Source organism: Podarcis cretensis, assembly GCF_951804945.1.
Source record: "Podarcis cretensis genome assembly, chromosome: 1".
NCBI classification, from domain to species: domain Eukaryota; kingdom Metazoa; phylum Chordata; class Lepidosauria; order Squamata; family Lacertidae; genus Podarcis; species Podarcis cretensis.
Window position 1 is genome coordinate 58,579,275 of NC_137170.1, and position 18,393 is coordinate 58,597,667.

General features: G+C 38.0%; 1 protein-coding gene across 17 annotated transcripts in view; it reads right to left on the bottom strand.

Annotated features, from left to right (window-relative positions):
* CD44 (CD44 molecule (IN blood group)) overlaps window positions 1-18,393 on the bottom strand; it is a 72,176-nt gene that overhangs the window by 5,570 nt on the left and 48,213 nt on the right. For 4 of the 17 annotated variants that reach the window (XM_079950935.1, XM_079950925.1, XM_079950931.1 and 1 more), the window contains 12 exons: window positions 16,932-17,018; window positions 15,817-15,993; window positions 13,393-13,566; window positions 11,505-11,693; window positions 10,099-10,272; window positions 8,568-8,738; window positions 5,871-6,050; window positions 5,217-5,390; window positions 3,690-3,854; window positions 2,273-2,455; window positions 1,863-2,015; window positions 567-713 (listed from right to left, as the gene is read on the bottom strand). In XM_079950935.1, the coding sequence (XP_079807061.1) occupies window positions 567-713; window positions 1,863-2,015; window positions 2,273-2,455; window positions 3,690-3,854; window positions 5,217-5,390; window positions 5,871-6,050; window positions 8,568-8,738; window positions 10,099-10,272; window positions 11,505-11,693; window positions 13,393-13,566; window positions 15,817-15,993; window positions 16,932-17,018 (1,974 nt within the window). The remainder of the gene's footprint in view (window positions 1-566; window positions 714-1,862; window positions 2,016-2,272; window positions 2,456-3,689; window positions 3,855-5,216; window positions 5,391-5,870; window positions 6,051-8,567; window positions 8,739-10,098; window positions 10,273-11,504; window positions 11,694-13,392; window positions 13,567-15,816; window positions 15,994-16,931; window positions 17,019-18,393) is intronic. The other 13 variants (XM_079950926.1, XM_079950934.1, XM_079950928.1 and 10 more) reach the window with 11 other exon arrangements.

Consider the following 18,393-nt stretch of genomic DNA (forward strand, 5'->3'; position numbering starts at 1 on the left):
ATACTCTCCCGCCCCCCCCCGCCCCCGCAAAAAAAATAACATATGTTTGGGAAACAGTCAATTTGATCACAACTCAAAATGCAATACTCCTTCAACAAATTTACGTTGTGTAAACCTGCAGTGCCTGGCAAACAGACAAGTACTACTCACAATCTTGGTGGCTATCAAAATGGTCATGGCTATCACAATCACATGTGCTCCCTTAGCCACAATTAAAGAATATTAAGCAAGGAATTTTGACAGGGAAATTTCAAAACTGAAGTTCAAAGATATGGAAATGTCATTAGACTGCAACTGCTTACAAATGATTTTATGACATTATTTTATGAGGTGATCTCCACATGGTACAGTCCCCAAGTAGCAACTTCAACACATTCATTTTACCAATAAGGTCCTGGCCAAGGTAACAATTTAGTTTCTGTTCCTCGACCTTATATAAGTTCAGGTTACATGCAATTTAATTTTCGGTGTCTGTTTTAAAATAGACATGAAAATTAACAACATGAGATTATCTCACCTAAGATAGACAGGGTTAAAAGGAATCCCACCACCATTCTACTGAATACCTGTATGATCAGTATTATTTTTTTGACTTATTCCTCTTCGAGGAACAATTCCAGGAACTAAGACATCTGCTGTTGATTTCGTCGTGTATTTGTCTTCATGACCCCATTGCCTCACTGGTTCTGGGGTTGAATCTTCTTTGGCCACATCTATGGCAATGGTAAATGAATTGAGATTGTAAAAATAGCAAAACTATTAGCTGCTTTTCACTCTGATCCACTGACTTCTTACTCTACCAGCAGAATATTTCTATCCGAACAATATGCTGGGATGCCAGATTTGCTACAATTCAGAAATTCCAAAAGACTGACAGTGATCTGGCTTCCCCCTTGGTTTTATTTTCTGACCCAACATCTGACATCACCAGCTGACACTGACAGTTGATTAGGCATGCAGAAAATTTCATCAACTTGACAATGACATTTGTGTTATATACTTTTGATGGAAGAGAAAATTATTCATGAGCTACAGCCAAGTACTTGTCAGTTGTGGATGAGAGCCCACGTTCTTCAACCTGCTCTCTACTCACCACTCCCTTTCTCACACACTCATTTCAACTCTTCTACAGGTTTTAACTTGGGCTAATTTTATTATAAATCATGTCATAATTAAATGATCATCACAGCAAACATCATTAATTGACTCTGGGTGATTGGCATATGCAAATAATAATCATAATGAATGAGATATAAAGAATTAAAATGTAAGACTTAGTTTCAGAACCATATTTGTATATCTTGTTTGTTTATGTTCTACAAGCTCTACACATGATCAGACATTTAAACCAAAGGACATTATGCCCTACAGACTAGCTTGAGAACAAAACAAAACATCAGCATAGAAATATCTGGTCAGGTACTATCAAGTTCTTGTGTCATGGAATGAATGCTATTGTCTATATTGCCAGGCCTGTTTTTTCTGGAGCCTGCTATATAAACTTGATGGGAGGAACATCTCCTTTAAATGGGGTTTGCATAAAATCAACTCTTAGAACAGGAGTTGTTCCTTATTATTATTAAGGAATACAAAAGTTAAAATCAGAGGATTTCCTAGAGCATGAGACATCGATCCCAAAGAATCAGTCCCTCTCAAATTGCCCGAAAACAGAAACCTTATGTTAAAAGGAACAAATAATATTCTTAGGTTAGAATTCCAACCTTAAAATCTAGACATTAATCAACATTTCCATTTGGTGGAAAGGCGGGGTACAGATTTAAAGAACGACAAATTCTTTGTTTCAAAAGCAGTGCTTCATTTCATACATTGTGATGAAATGAATAGATTATTCAGCGCAATACCTGTTTGTTTGCTTTCACTATCTGAATCAACTCCCATCGGTATACCATCTCTAGAAGTATTTGTGGGATATATTTCTTCAGCATCCCAGCCTGGCTGATGAATGGGAGGTAATGGTTGTTGAGTTGAGTCTTCATGATCGTTGTGTATGACAGCTGTTTGGTGAATCAATGATGAACTTAGGTTTGGACATGTTAAAATACAAAATGATGGCTTTTGCAAGCCACTCCCCTCCCAATAACTCACTGTGCAATATTCTCAGCTTTACTCATATTTACATGCAATTACATTTCTTGTGCACCTTACATGTTCAACTATATTTACTGACTGAAAATAAGAATCCAGTTGTGAGCAATGTGATTCCCCACACCATCACCAGTCACCACATAATTAAGAATGGATCTGCCACAACTACCTGTATGATAGAAATTATCTATGTTATTGTTTCCAGCTGGAGGAATAACTTCTATGGGTACTTCATCCTTAGTGCTGTTTGTAGAATAATCATCTTCTCTACCCGATTCATGATGTATATCATGTACCGTTGGATCACGAGTAGCAACTTCATGTTTGATATCATCACTGGAACCCACAACTATGATAATGATGGTTGGGTTGGGTTAATGTTAAGTGTTCTGTAACATTTGCAGAACTACATCCCACATGATTTGCTTAGCATCGCATTTAATTTTTTAAAATTAGTATTGCTAATGGATATCCATTACCACATTTTAGTGGATCTCAATGCAAATTTAGTTTCCTTACAAACCAGGACACAAAAGGAATATAATTCATTTGGAATATATCAACAGAATGAAAAAACAAAAACAAAACAAAAATGCACACTTCCTCTTTATAGTTACATGAAATGTTTTCTTTTTATTCTAACTTTCTGATAGAGGAATACTACTAAGTAGCAAGTTATCTCTAGATATTTGCAGTGTATTTTATTGTTACTTAAAAGTTTTACTGTGTGCATGAATGAAAAATGGATGTTCAAGGCTTATACCATAACTATAGGTAAAGGTAAAGTTAGGTCTAGTTGTGGCCGACTCTGGGGTTGTGGCGCTCATCTCGCTTTATCGGCCGAGGGAGCCGGCGTACAGCTTCTGGGTCATGTGGCCAGCATGACTAAGCCACTTCTGGCGAACCAGAGCAGCGCACGGAAACGCCATTTACCTTCCCGCCAGAGTGGTACCAATTTATCTACTTGCACTTTGATGTGCTTTTGAACTGCTAGGTTGGCAGGAGCAGGGACCAAGCAACGGGAGCTCACCCCATCGCGGGGATTCAAACTACCAACCTTCTGATCGGCAAGCCCTAGGCTCTGTGGTTTAACCCACAGCGCCACCCGCGTCCCACCTTAACTATAGACCACTGCTATTCCAATGATGCTGGAATCAAGTTTAAATATTATGATTGCATGGCCAGTTCTCATATCAATTACAGACCATTGTGCCCTATCATGACACGAGCATCTTCCTTGTTTTGTTTAATGTCAATGAATTTCTATACAGTGGTACTTCAGGTTGCAGACTCTGCTAACCTGGAAGTAGTACCTCGGGTTAAGAACTTTGCCCCAGGTTGAGAACAGAAATTGTGCAGAAGCAGTGCAGCAGGCTCCATTAGCTAAGGTGGTACCTCAGGTTAAGAAAGGTTTCAAGTTAAGAACAGACCTCCGGAACGAATTAAGTTCGTAACCCGAGGTACCACTGTAATTGATTTCAGTAAGATTAAAATTGCAACCTGTTATCTAGCTCAATACAGCAGCCTAATTCATCTAGAACGTAACAAAGAGAATATCTGAATTTTCTTCTTCTTGCTTGTACCTATATGTGAAGTTTCATTTCCATGCACGTATTCAACTGAAGAAATAATTCCAGGTACAAAATAATCTGTTGACGTGTTTGAAGAATGCCTGTGTTCATTGTTCTGGCCAGGATGTGCTTCTTGAGTAGAATCTTCATGGTCACTACCACCACCAGAGACCACAGCTGTCACAATATAGTTAGATCATTCATTCATTCATTTATTACAATGCTTATGTAATCTATTACAAAATTGTTTACTGAGAGGCACATTACCTGGCCTTCTACTGCACATAGATTCAAGTTACAAGAAAGGAGATTCCAGCTAAACATTAGGAAGAACCTTCTGACAATAGGAGTAGCCTAACAGTGGAACGGACTCCCTTAGTAGGTGAGGGACTCTCCTTCACTGGAGGTTTTTAAGCAATTATTTTATTTTTTAAAATAATATTTATTAAGTTTTTTAACAAACAGAAGAAAAAGCATAAACAATTAACAAAAATCACATAAAGAAAATCTAAATTCAATACAAAAAACAAGATTTAACATAAAAAGAAAAAAGAAAAAAGAAAAAATCCCTCTTTCTGATGTCTTCCAATCATTTACTTATTTTCCTGACTTCCTCACACCTCCCTTTTTTGTATTCCATTTAAAAATTTATTCAGCAAATTCATACCCTCTTAATTTAACCTTAATTATTATCTTCACATATTCAAATTTCAAATTTTCATCTTATATCAATCCCTTCATACATATTCTTATTTTTCCTTATTGCTAGAACTTCATTTCATTCCAACGTCATTAGCATTCAAGTTTTTAAGCAGAGATTAGATGGTCAACTGTTGTGGAAACTTTTGTTGAGATTCCTGCATTGCAGGGGCTTGGACCAGATGGCCTTTGGAGGTCCCCTCCAACTCTATAGTTCTATGGTTATGTATTGGGAGGCTTCTGACTCTTTCTAAATAATGCATATGTTAGCCCATCAGCATCCCTAAAGGGCATGTTGATGGCAGAATTTCCTTCAAAAGATTTCAATGAAACAGATTGGTTTAACAAAAAAAAATTGTATCTCTACAAGACTATTCATGTACAGTTTTGTTTTGTTTTTGTAACTTGGAGGCATAATGCCAAGTAGCCCTTCAGCCCTAGATTTATTTGTATTTTACCTGTCCTTACTACTCCACCACTAAATTACTCCATTCATAAGTCAGTGGTCACTGTCATCCCTGAAAGTCGTAGTTATGGCAATTTATTTCTGTACTTTCTGCATTTATACACCCACCTTCTAACAGTGACTCATAAAAAACACACACCTGGGTTTGAAGGCTAAGTATGGAGAGTCGTCTCCTGTAATTACTGACTCTGCTTTTAAGTGGGTTATGAATACCATTATTTTGTTGCAAATGAATGGAACTTTATTATCAACTGGCAGAGAGAATGAGAGTAGTTGGGATAGCTCTTCAAATGGAGTACGGTGACAATGCAGTACATTTGAAAAATAATACAAAGAACTGCAAATTTATTAAAGTTCTATTTCCTGGGAGGTACCTGTATGATGCGTCTCCTTTTCATGCTTTCCTTCACTTGAAAGAATAATTATAGGTGGGATATTATCCATAGTTGTGTTTGTGGTATCTTCATCTTCACTTTCCCACCCAGGATGCATTGCATGTGGTTTTTGTGTGGTGTCTTCCTGCTTGCCATTATCACTGGAGGCAACAGCTGTTGTAATGATGGTTTGAATATTTTTCAAATGTTACATAGGTATCGTTCTTTTCATCAGTTCTTACTAAGTGCTATGTTTTGTTGAATTGAATCAATATCGTATCAGGTTTTTAAGTATAATTACGTTTAGCCTGATGGCATTTACCTACTATGATTTACAGTTCAAGTACCTTTCATCCAACACCAGAAGAATTAAAAGCCATTAGAATTCCTGTACTTGGAAGACACCCAAGGAGGTGTTTCCATTTCAAGACTGCTTCAACTTGGAAGAGTTATTTCAGGCAGAAGATAATCTCAAGCAGCAAACAAATTTTGCATACTTTTTCATCACACCATGCTTCCTGTGTTTAGTGAAAGTCCATTTATTTAAATGGAGTCAGGATTAGATCTTTACATAGTTTGAGATAGCTTCTAATTTATCTAGAGAGATTACTGAAAAAAGAAGTAAAATGTTTTTACTATTTTTCCAGTCAATACCTGTGTCTGAACGTTCATTTTCATGCTCACTTTCAGCTGCATGAAGAATTCCAGGCAGCAAATGATTTCCAGATGTGTTTGTGAGATGTTTTTCTTCATTATCCTGTCCAGAATGCTCACTGTGCAACATTGTATCCCGACCGGAATCTTCATAGTCAGTGCTATCACTGGAGACTACTGCTGTTACAAAGATGGCTGGGTCAGTTTTGAATTCTCTGCTTTCACATGCGCTTCACTAAGTGCAATTCTACTTAACCCTAACATGGAAAGTGGAAATCAGTAACCACAATAGCCGTTTTAGATGAGACAGAACTATAGCTCTATCCAAAACGTATTCTATGGCTATAAAATCTACACAGAAAACAGGGCCAGTATACCTGAACGAGCGTCTCCCCCCCCCCCCCATCATTCTGCCCGGACACTGAGGTCCAGCGCCGAGGGCCTTCTGGCAGTTCCCTCACTGCGAGAAGCAAAGTTACAGGGAACCAGGCAGAGGGCCTTCTCAGTAGTGGCATGCGCCCTGTGGAATGCCCTCCCACCAGATGTCAAAGAATAAACAACTATCTGACGTTTAGAAGGCATCAGAAGGCAGCCCTGTTTAGGGACGTTTTTAATGACTGATGTTTTAATGTATTTTTAATCTTTTGTTGGAAGCTGCCCAGAGTGGCTGGGGAAACACAACCAGATGGGGGGTTAATTATTATTATTATTATTATTATTATTATTATTATTATTATTTCTAATTTAGCTAAAAGATTTAATGATAATGAATCACTGCCTGTACCTGTATGTGGCATTTCCTTTTTACTCGCTTTTTATTCTGAGGAATGATTCTAGGTGGCTAATTAAATTTAGATGCATTTGCAAGGTATTTATTATCACTGTCCCAGACAAGATCATATACAACCATCTCTGCTTCATGAATCTTTTGAAGCCTCTTGTCTGGGAAAGCAAATCTTTCTGCCATAGCACTCATTTTGCCGGACTCTGGAGTATTTATAAATACTTGTCCAGATCAAGTCAACATAGGCCTTTGGTCATCAACCTCAATGGAAGACTAAAGTAACCCAGTCTAAAAAAGGAAAAGGCAAGAATAGGTGGGTTTTTTAAAAAAAAACCTTTTCATGTTTTTTTTCTCTAGCTGCAATAAATTTGCCTTCACTGCCCAAGAGGATATAAACTAGCCTACATGTGTGAATCATGAGAGGAATCTTTGTAGTTCATTCCAACAGCTGCTATAATAATGTCTGAATCTGTTTTAAAGACAACAAATGGTAGCGAATGGTAGCCTGATAAAGAATAGACCCATTAAAATCAGTGGACTGGAATAACATGACTCCATTCATTTCAGTGGATCAGCTCTTGATTTAGTTAGACAATACCCTATGTTAGCAGTTTCCTCCTCATAATTATTTGATGCCCATCTTATCTAGCTTTACGGGCACTATCAGAATTTTAGGTGAAGTCAATTAAAATATTAGGTTAAGGCTTAAGCAGTATTAATTATTAGGTTAAGACTGAACTCCATATGCATTGTCAAAGTAATAAATTCCATCTGGGGAAACAATAACCTCCAATCTAACATGCCACATTTCTCAAATTCTTTTCCCAAAGAAGTATGCATGGCTTCATCTTTAAGAGGACTTCAACCCAAGAAGACTTCAAAAACATTTCTGTTTTGCTTAGAAATTTACTGATGTGCTATGCAAGCTTGCTACTATTTTCTTGTGGATTTGGGGTTTTCTAAAAAAATTTTTTGTTGTTTTTTGTTGGTTTTTTTTGGGAGGGACGCGGGTGGCGCTGTGGGTAAAACCTCAGCGCCTAGGACTTGCCGATCGTATGGTCGGCGGTTCGAATCCCCGCGGCGGGGTGAGCTCCCGTCGTTCGGTCCCAGCTCCTGCCCACCTAGCAGTTCGAAAGCACTCTTAAGTGCAAGTAGATAAATAGGGACCGCTTTATAGCGGGAAGGTAAACGGCGTTTCCGTGTGCTGCGCTGGTGCTGGCTCACCAGCTGCAGCTTCGTCACGCTGGCCACGTGACCCGGAAGTGTCTCCGGACAGCGTTGGCCCCCGGCCTCTTAAGCGAGATGGGCGCGCAACCCCAGAGTCGGTCACGACTGGCCCGTACGGGCAGGGGTACCTTTACCTTTAAATTGTTTTTTAATTTATTGTTTGATCTTGAGTTTACATATTTGTCAGTCATCTTGTGGAAGTTTTGTCGTTGTTGTTTTGAAAGGTGACTATACATTTATTAAATGAATTTTAAAAGTGTAGAAAAGTTTAACAATGCTGAATTTTCTTTTTCTTCCTAGTACTTGAATGAGATATTTCCAAATCCTCTTCATGCTTGTTTACACTTGAAATGAGACCAGGCATAATTCCATTTTTAGATGTTTTTGTAGGATATCAATTTTCATTGTTCCCACCAAGATGGATCTCATTAATCTATATACCATGATTATCAGTCTTCGCGGTTAATCTTACCTGTGGAGACCACAACTGCTACAATGATGACTGAATCAATACCACATTTTCACTATCAGGCCCATGTTATGTAGATTAAATAATTTTCTTAGGATGTATCAGTAGTTAAGGCTGCAATCCTGATTCATGCTGACTTCATAGGAGTCAGGATTACACCCTTCGTAGGAAATAATAATTAATGATTGGGGCTGAATAGAACTTTTCTGAGATATACCTGTATAAATGGATTCATTTTTTTGCTCATTTTCACTTGGATGAATAATTTCAGGTAGTGTCTCTTTGCTCGATGAGTTTGTAGGGTATCTTTCTTCATTGGACCATTCAGGATATATGCCATGAGATGGTGGGCCTTGAGTGGATTCTTCAACTTTCATCCCATTATCTGCTTTTGTGGTGAAGTATTTGTTAATTTAATATATGCAGAACCACTGTCTATTGTACATGCATCTTGCAGTTCAATATGAATCCAACTACACTGGTGGCACTCAAGGAAAAAGGGTGCCTTTTAGGGGTCTGTTTATCTGTCACTAAGTCAAGATTCTCTATTACCACTTTTTGTATAAGCACTTTTCAATAAAAAAAAACCCAGTTCATATTTCAGTTAATTCATTTTAGTTAAATCCTTTGAAACAATATCTTATCGAGCCATTATTATGTACATGTGAAGCAAGCATTTTGTATTTCACAGCTATAAAATGATTTTGGTTTGAAGACAACATATTTTGTTCATTTCTTATTTGCAGACAGCTAGGTTTCTAAAAAAAGAAAGAAATAAGCTTGCACATGAGGTATTTTGACTTCCTCATAGACACATGCTGTTTATGGCACAACTACCAAGTATTTGTAAAAACAAATTTGTTCTTTCAATGTTGTGATGGTAAAGCAGGCAACAGAAATACAAATTAGTAAATACTGTAGATAATTTTAGTGATGTGGAGTATTTTCTACTTGAAGAAACGCTAAAACAACCATAATGGGCTGCATCTACTCAACAGAGGCCCAAGCAAAATAACTGTGTGTAAAGCACTATGACACTAATATTCTTGGTGTCAGAGATTGAATTATATTGGGGTGGTGGTGTCAAGATGAAATAAAACTAATATGATATAAAGCCCTACTCAGATGATGAAATGTGACTTATCTGTTTGAATGGAATAGTGGCTCTTCTCAAAGCTACCTCTTTTTAAAACTTAGGTGCCTCTGAGGCAAAAGAACATAGGTCCACCATTCTTAACACTGACTGAGGTAGCAAGACAGAGAAATGTGCGTAGGAGCCTACAGAAGGGATGGCACCGTTTGGAGGCTGGGCCTCCATGGACTGGCGGTAATGCCATCCATTATTGGGAATGCTAACAATCCATTATTAATGGAAGGTTTTGTCAGACTGCCATGATTATCTTAGTGCCCTAATACTGGAATACTAGGAATTTACTTTAAAGGGTAGTAAGAAGGCCAAAATATATGTGAGATGCAGGTCTGTGAATGTAGCTGTCATGTAAGGGGCACGTGAACTGGATCGGAACCGTGACATAGGAGGGGCTGCTGCTTTCCTCCTGTGCAATTACCACAATAAAAATGGCTTCCGTTTTTGAAGCCATGTTTCACCCCAAATGGAGAAGCATCAGACTCCAGTTCTAATAAAGGCTGGACTTCTCGCTGAGACATAAAAGCCTTCCTATTCGCTGACATAAAAGAGAAATAGAACTGAACATAGGAAGATTACATTAACATCCTGCAGGCAGTACCTGTCTGAGAAGATTCATTGTCATGAACCTTCTCACTTTGAGGAATAAGTGTTTCTAGGACACCAAGGATCGTTCTGTTTGTGGCAGAATCACTTCTCCGCCCAGGTTTGCCCACTGCTGATAACTGATCTTGATGTGATTCTTCATGTTCAGCACTTTCATTGAAGGCTAGAACTATTGTAGCAATGATAAATAATGCAGGAATCAGTAACTCAATATTTTGGATTTCCATGTGTTAGTGAGAGACTTAGAAAGTTCTGTGTGTGAACTCCAATGGAAGCAGGCTTCCCCAATTGTTTCACCAAAGGATGGAGACCTTATTTATGCAGTAGAATCACCACCTCAACAGAAGTTAATAGGGAAGCCCATTCTGCCTGTCAGAACTCTCACCTCAACAAGGAGTCACTGTACTGAGGTGGTTATTTGAATCAGTATAGTTCAAACCTTCCATGGGGAAGAAGCTTGACTCAGTGGCAGAGAATCTGCTTTGCATGCAGAAGGGTTCAGTCTCTAGGATCTCCACATAGGACTGGGAAAGACTCTGTCTGAAACCTGGCAGAGCTGCTGCTAGTCAGTGTAGACTGTCCATCTTGAGCTAGATGGACCAGTGGCGTGACTCAGTATAAGGCAGCTTCCTATGTTTAAGATGGCATGCTAATCACTAGTTAGTGCAAGAAGAGGTATAATTTTATCATTTTATATAATTTTTCTTTCTGTGTGGACATGGATAGAATGACTAATGCACAAACCAATTCGGCCAAAATGCTTGGATGAAAATTCAGTCTTCTTACAGAATCAGCTACTTCCACTGAGTTCAGTAGGCTTACATCAGCTTAAACCCAGATTCTTCAATTTGCATACTGTAGCAATAAGTCTGGCAACCAATACAACTCAAGCTGCTGCATTGCCACAACAGGGATAACACACAGATAACTTCAGAATAACCAAACAGCAAAGTGGTCTTGATTTATACCTCTGTATTCTCACACACGGCACATCCTTAATATTCAGTCAAACCACTGGCCCATCAAGCCCAGTACAGTCTACTTTTAGATATTTATATAGGTTTACTAGCAAATGGTATAAACATAAATTTTATCGGTATGACATATCTGGGGTACGTTTGACACTGATAATAGATTGTACCTATCTATTTAAAATGTAACTAAAAATAATGGGAGAAGAATGGCTGCGAAAAGCAAAACTCTCAACAGTTTGGAACTCACATCTCCAACATATGGAAGAATAACTAAAGGAAACTCACAACGCCCCCCCCTCCCCCAGTGACTAAAAGTTCTATTTTTAAGTATGGTTAAACATCATTTCTCCAGAAACCCGGATCAGGAAATGAAAGCAAACAATCCAAATGAAAATCTAATTCTACAGTTCACTATTGGTTCTGATACCTGTATGGTGGGAAGATTCTTCCTCCAGAGTTCTTTCTCTTTCACTTGATGAAACAAGCACAGGATGCAATACATCTGAATCTGTGGTTGTAGGTAATGTGTCTTCAGTTTCTAATCCAGAGAGAGCGCCATCTAGTGGATTCTGAGTTGAGTCTTCCTGCTTGAAGAAATCATCACTGGAGGACCCAGCTGTTATGATGATGTTTTGAATCAGTTGCAGTGTTATGCTTGCTGAACAACCATCCAGATTGTTCACTTTATCTTGTTAAACTAGACATGGCTTGCTTTTTCAATTATGTGCATAAGCAAGAGGAGGAGGAAAGTAGATAATTTTTTTGGAAAGTATTGTTGAATTCACAGCCACCCAGTGTCATCACCTCGATTATCAGAAGTTGCTGATTTTCCAGACAGTGCCCCAGAGACTAGTAGGAATAGCGGAAAGGCGTGTAACAGTATTATAGGCAGAAAAGATGTGACAACAGCTTGCACCTTTAACTGATCTATCAAACATCTTTGATAGATGCCAAGGCTTTGTATAACTGAAATCACAGCACCGACGTAAGTCCATAAACTTTCTCTTTCTTGCCTTCTTTATCTTCTTCCTTTTTCTTTGAAATTGTACTTTTTGGAATATGTTTAGACATTTGTTCCAGGCACTAAGGCCAAATGCTGCAGATAGATAATGTTGGTTCACACATTCAACTTGGGGAAAAATATTTTGGCTGGCATTCTGAGTGAGATGTAGTTGAACCATTTCAGCATAGCCTTATACAGTTCTAAAGGTGCTGCTGTTTAAATCCAAGGAAACTGTCAGAAGCGTCTTGAGGTACCACCACCACACCACCAGATTTTTCCTTCAGAGTCAAACCTTTTCCCAGCATTCAGCAGGAAGCATAATGTGTTGAACATTATGATGACTGCCTGAGATGAGCCCAAGAGAACATGCTTTAGATTTTGAGAAATAACACCAAGCCCACAGAAAGCCTTATGGAATAGGAAAGCAAGGTAGACCCCATCTGCAAGAGAAAATGCTAATACATTTCCATAATAAACCAAACCAAAATTGCAATGCAAGTTGCATATGTGTTTGTATAAATGCCATTTATTCATCTTTCATTCCCTAATATTGCAATCATCCTCTAATGTTGGCGAATCTATGCCCTTTGGTTCAAAAGAACTCTGTTTTCATGTGTTTGAATAGCAGTTTATATAGTTCTTTCTTTAAAACAAAGTGAAGCATCACAAAATGAGCTCATGTTAGCTCCCAACTTTCTAAGCAAGGAACTGATTTGAGCCAATTTTGTGAAGTCTATAAGCACTGGCTACTTGAAAAACACAGCAGCAACTTGATTTTGTATGGGCCAATCTCATCATGTTTCTGTACTGACTTTTACTGGCTGCGTGTCTGATCTATGTGTACTTTAGCACTGCCAAACTTCCTTTGTGTAGCACTGAACTGAGGCCAACGTGGTTACATATGACAGCACTTTAAAAAATACTGCTTTAAGATATGGTTAGACAGGGATGACATGTTGGTTTGGAACTTCTGCAAATTTCAGGGAACTTTGGAGTCTAAAATAAATTCAGATTTGGGATTTGTGACTCACTCTTGCTTAGTCAAAGCCAAATAACACGTGAGCTTTTGGTTTCATGGTTTTGTTAAGATTTAACAGAACACATCTGGGGGGGAATGCCTTCAAATGTGTGGCTCTGCTTTCTTTTTTTAAAGTAATCACAGCATATTATCTGCAGATGTAGTAGCAGATATACTACAGATGTAGCACTGCACCATGATTCTAGTTATTAACTAACTTCTAGACTTTGATACTGTGAGAGTTGATGCTGACAAGAAAGAGGTAGTGTCAAGATCATGCTTTAGTAGTCATACCAGTAGCTGTTGGATAATGTTCATCATCACCTAGAGGAACAATTCGGGGTAGCACATCCTCCCTTGTGCCATTTGTTGAATATCTGACTTCACTGTCTTTTTCAGAGTGTACACCATGCAGAAATGAATCATGGGCCGAGTCATCATGCTTGACATCTTTGGTGGAGACCACAGCTGTTGTGACAATAGTTGAATTGATATTTATTTGACTATATTCCACACTACCACCAACCAATTAACATTGGTATTATTTCTTGGGTATAACACATGGGTATAACACAAGCCATCTATATTGTACAGGTATTTTTAATGCACAGCTCACATATCCATGTCGTTTCGTCTTTAGCATCAAGTGGAAACTTACATGTGTGAGAGAACCCTCTGAAATTCACCATCGCAGGCACAACAATTTGAAATCAAATGCAATACTTTACAGTGGACAGTTCACACATGTCCACTGAATGCCATCAAATACTGAATAAATAAACAACCATGAATCAGGAGTATGTCCTCTTTATATTGCAAATATTCACTCTGGCTGAAAATTGTTGCAAGAGTAGTAGATCTGCAAGCAAAACCCATGATACAGGATAGAAAATTTTCCCAAATGAAAATTTTTCTAGTTTCTGTTTCCTAAGTGGCAATGAATGGCTGCCAATTGCAAATGTAATATTGGGAAAGTTTGGACGTTTCAAAGGTTTTGTTCTATTTACTTAAACACAAGTACAATAAATATGCTAGGTTAGAAAATTTTCTGATGCAAACACTTCTGGAAAACCCACATCAATGGGCAAATGTCAGGATCATTGCCCTCAAATGTCTTGGAAAAATAGAATTTTGGAAACTTAACATTTTACTTTTCATCAGAGTGGCAGAGACAAATTCTGCGTTTATTTTAAGTTCAGGTGGGCAATCGCACAATAGTGCCACTAGTTTTGTACTACTGCTGAAGAAAATTGCAATCATGGCCACTGATGAGTTTCAGAGATCATTACAAAAATCCAAACTCAACCCTTCTGTTACCATCAAGTGCTATGCATACTAACCTTTCCACTTATAACCAAAGGTTGTCATTAAAACAAAAACTGGGATTGGTTCTGTGCTTTGAACAGCAACTTGATACAGAAAAGCAAGGGTACTTCTACACTGTCCCTACTCCTGGGTGCTGCTCAGTCATGTACCAGCAAACTCAGGTTATACAATTAAAGCAAGTTTTGTGCAACAAATCTGCTTCTCCTAAAAATCAGTCTTAAATGCAATGGAAAGGTTGTAAAGTGTGGGATAACAATGGCTTTATTAAATAAAAATAGTAAGTAAGCAAGCAAGCAAGCAAGTAAGGCTGTTGCTAAAGGCACAAAAATATATGTCTCCAACTACTGTATAAAATTATGTTGGAAAACAGTAAAATAAAGTTTTGATCCACAGAATTTTTTTCTTTGAAATGCACTCTTTGACTTACGATTTGCTTTGCTTCACTATGGAAGAACTATAGCAAAATGCATGATCCATGCAATACAATGAGACCCACTACACTTCTGATGGATACAAATGACTACAAGCCGCTTGACTGATTTCACTAAATTGCATTTTCCACAATTAGAGAAAGAATAATCCAGGAAGATATGCACAACATATGTTAGTTTAGCATATAACTTGATGCTTGTTGCTAAACCCAAAGAATAGCTTTTACCACCACCACAAAACAACCACCATCTCACCATAGCAAAATAAATTTGACCTCATAGACCACCTGTGCACAAATAACATGAATGATAAAAGTCAGAGCCTAGAGATTAAATGTACTGATAGGAATGGTACTTTTCCAAATACAACTGAAGGCACCAGCACACTTTGCAATGTCCCCATCATAGAGCTAATCCAATGCAAAAGAAACCAAAGTAGTTTAAGGATGTTTACCAAGGAAAGTGTAGTTTCATAATATGCATTCCTAGGACAAATGCCTAACAGACACCAATGAGAGGAGGTAAGGCAACTCAGAGCTAAACGAAGTTCAAGCATAAAACACAACATGAGACTTTTGTTTGTAAGTATGCATCCAAGTTTCCATTTCCAGAATAAGCCAATAGGATTATACCAGTGTAGGATATGCATAGAAAAAATGGCAGAGTAATATAATTCATGGTACTCAATTAAACCTTCTTTGCTTTGTGATGTCTATTATTAAGCAGTAATCTTCCACTATATCCAGAATTTCATTATAACATTATAAATTAATTTTCAATTCAATGCTGTTGTATTTCTGAATTATGTATGGTACAAATTAAATTATTCCTTATAGATTATCATTGATTACTTCTAGAGTGCTTAATATGTACACATACATCCAAATCCCATTGTTTACTGAGACACATCTAATGACTTTCATTATAGCGCAGTGCATACATTACAGGAATTAATGCTTACTGGTTTTTGATGGCCGAGGTTCGTTATCACCACTGCTGTTCCATTCAAAAACGGTTTCAGGATTTAAGTGCCCAGACCCTTCTCCATTATGATCATCATCATCATCGCTACCATCATCATCATCGCCACCATCATCATCATCACCAACAACATCATGATGTTCTTCAGAACTCTTATCTAGTGATTTGATTATGTAAATCTACGATAAGCTTTTAATATCATTATCCATTTCCCAATCACCAAAGTAAGTATTATCCATCCTTATCCTTGTCTTTCTTATTTGTGGCAGTGTTTTCAGAGCTCCTCGTTAGAGATGAATAATGAGTAAGAGATTAATAATGCGTAATAGATTTATTGGGTGGAACTAAATCAACCAGTGGTGGCGGTGCAACAATGTACAGTGGGCATCAAATCAATAAGACTGTCTGTGATCCAGTGCATGACAAGAAGATGGCTGAATTGGTTACAGTTGCCTTGTATCACTGTAACACCACACAAGGCATTGGGAGTGATATAATAAAGAGAAGAGAGAGCATTTACAAGGTACTCAATACACCAGGATATGCTCCTGGGAGGCACTACAAGATCCTTTGGATCCCACTAGAGAAAAGTTGGAGCTCTGAATATGGGTGATTTGACAAGAATCTCAGTGGAAATGCTATATTCTTGCTGTATAATTTGCTACCATAAGAAAAGAGACAGTTACACAGAAGTTAGAGACAGCACAAGAGAATTTTCAGTTTATGCATCCCACTGCCACCACAAATAATGGAGCTGGCATTAAGAACAACCAGTGGATAAGAAGAAATAAAGTTATTGACAAAGCAACCCAATATTAGGATGCTTTGAGGAGTTATTAAAAGAGCAGGGGATCTCAGCAATACATAGATGTAGCAATAGAGGATACATATTCAGTCCAAATGAATATTCATGCATATTCAGTCTGAACTGTATATTCAGATCCAAAGATTTCTGTCTAAGTGGGGCTTTATTGAATAGAAAAATCCTTACGGAATTAGGGGCTGTTTTCTACAATCAACACACTACTTCTGATGCTACCATTAAGTTTGTATTCTAGACAATTATAAACGATTGTTAACAGTTAATTTTTTTACCCCAAGTTCCTTCAATGGGTTGATGCACCTCCTTAAAATCAATACTGGTGGACATTTTCTCATGTGAGTTGTGATGAGGGCTGACAGCTGTTCAGACAACAGAGGAATGAGATATGATATTTTTATTTGTTACGCCAACATTTCCCAGCTAAGCTACTATCCATCAACACCTTCCTGAATAAACAACTTGCCTGCCAACAATAAGATTAATAAGAGGAAGGGAGAAAGAGGCTTAACAGTTAGGCGTTTGGTGCTTAATTCAAGAAAGAGGGGTCTGTTCCTATAGTTCTTGCATTGACTTCTCACAGGAATTGAAAACCTTGTAGTATTTATCAAAATCAGAAGTGTTTATTTATACACTAGAGAGAAGTTAGCTTAGGGCACAGAAAAAGAGCAGGACATTGATAAAATAAAGCCAAATATAATATTAACCAATAAGGAAGCAAAATAAAGTGAAGGAAAAATTAAGTGAGGGTATTGAATCCCTTTATTTAAATTGTGGTGCATCTACAAGCCATTTTAGTGAATCCCAAAGCCCTTACTCACACCCACCCACCAAAGTTTTACCATATGTATTTTTGTGCTTACAATGGCTGGAATCCAATCAGGGCACTTATGATAACAGAAGGCTTTTGATTCAGCAGGTGCCTCTGCTAATGGACAGGGAGGGCAAAAGATTTTTCCCAATTCACTCTTTGTCCTGCAATCCATTCCCCACAATAGCTTATACTGTGATTTGGAAGGTACCCCAAGTTTCTGGAGCTGTTTTTCAGGGGCACTGTGGAAGAGATCAGCAAATGTTTCCTCCTCTCAACCACTGGATCAAAAGCCCTTCCATGAGCTCAGGGAAGGGTAAGAACGAGAATTCCTTTCTGTATGTATGTATGTATGTATGTATGCAAAAGGTTGCCCGTTATTGACTATATTATTTTTTTCTGATTTTAGAGTTTCCTCTGTTAAAACCTTGCACAAGAGAAAAATAGGACAAAGTGTCAGGCCAAGAAGCACTGCTCACAATACTGTCCTCAAAAGATCACTAAGAGAACTGGATCCCATAAAGTCATTTGCCCATTTTCTGTCTCTCTTGTTTCCCATTGCTAATTGGCCACAGTAAGCTGTTATTTTTTTATTCCTGTTTGCACTTTGATTTGGTTTAAAGAGAAATGTCAAGCTGATGTGGTCAAGAATCCTTAAATAGGGAGAAGTAAATACAAGGCTTTATGTGTTTGTTAAAGGCTACAGAAAGATCAGTTATAATGACTGTTTTCTGGACCATGGTAACGCCAGAACTATCTAATAACGCTGGACTATGGTTTAGTCCTACATTCATGAGCAAGAAAGAGCTGCCATGAGACTTGCACTTGTGCATTCCTTCTGATCACAGGGAGAATATTTATTTTCATTTTCTGAGAAACCTGGTTTGCCATTATGTAGGAACCAGGGACAGTGGTTTAAGAGAAGC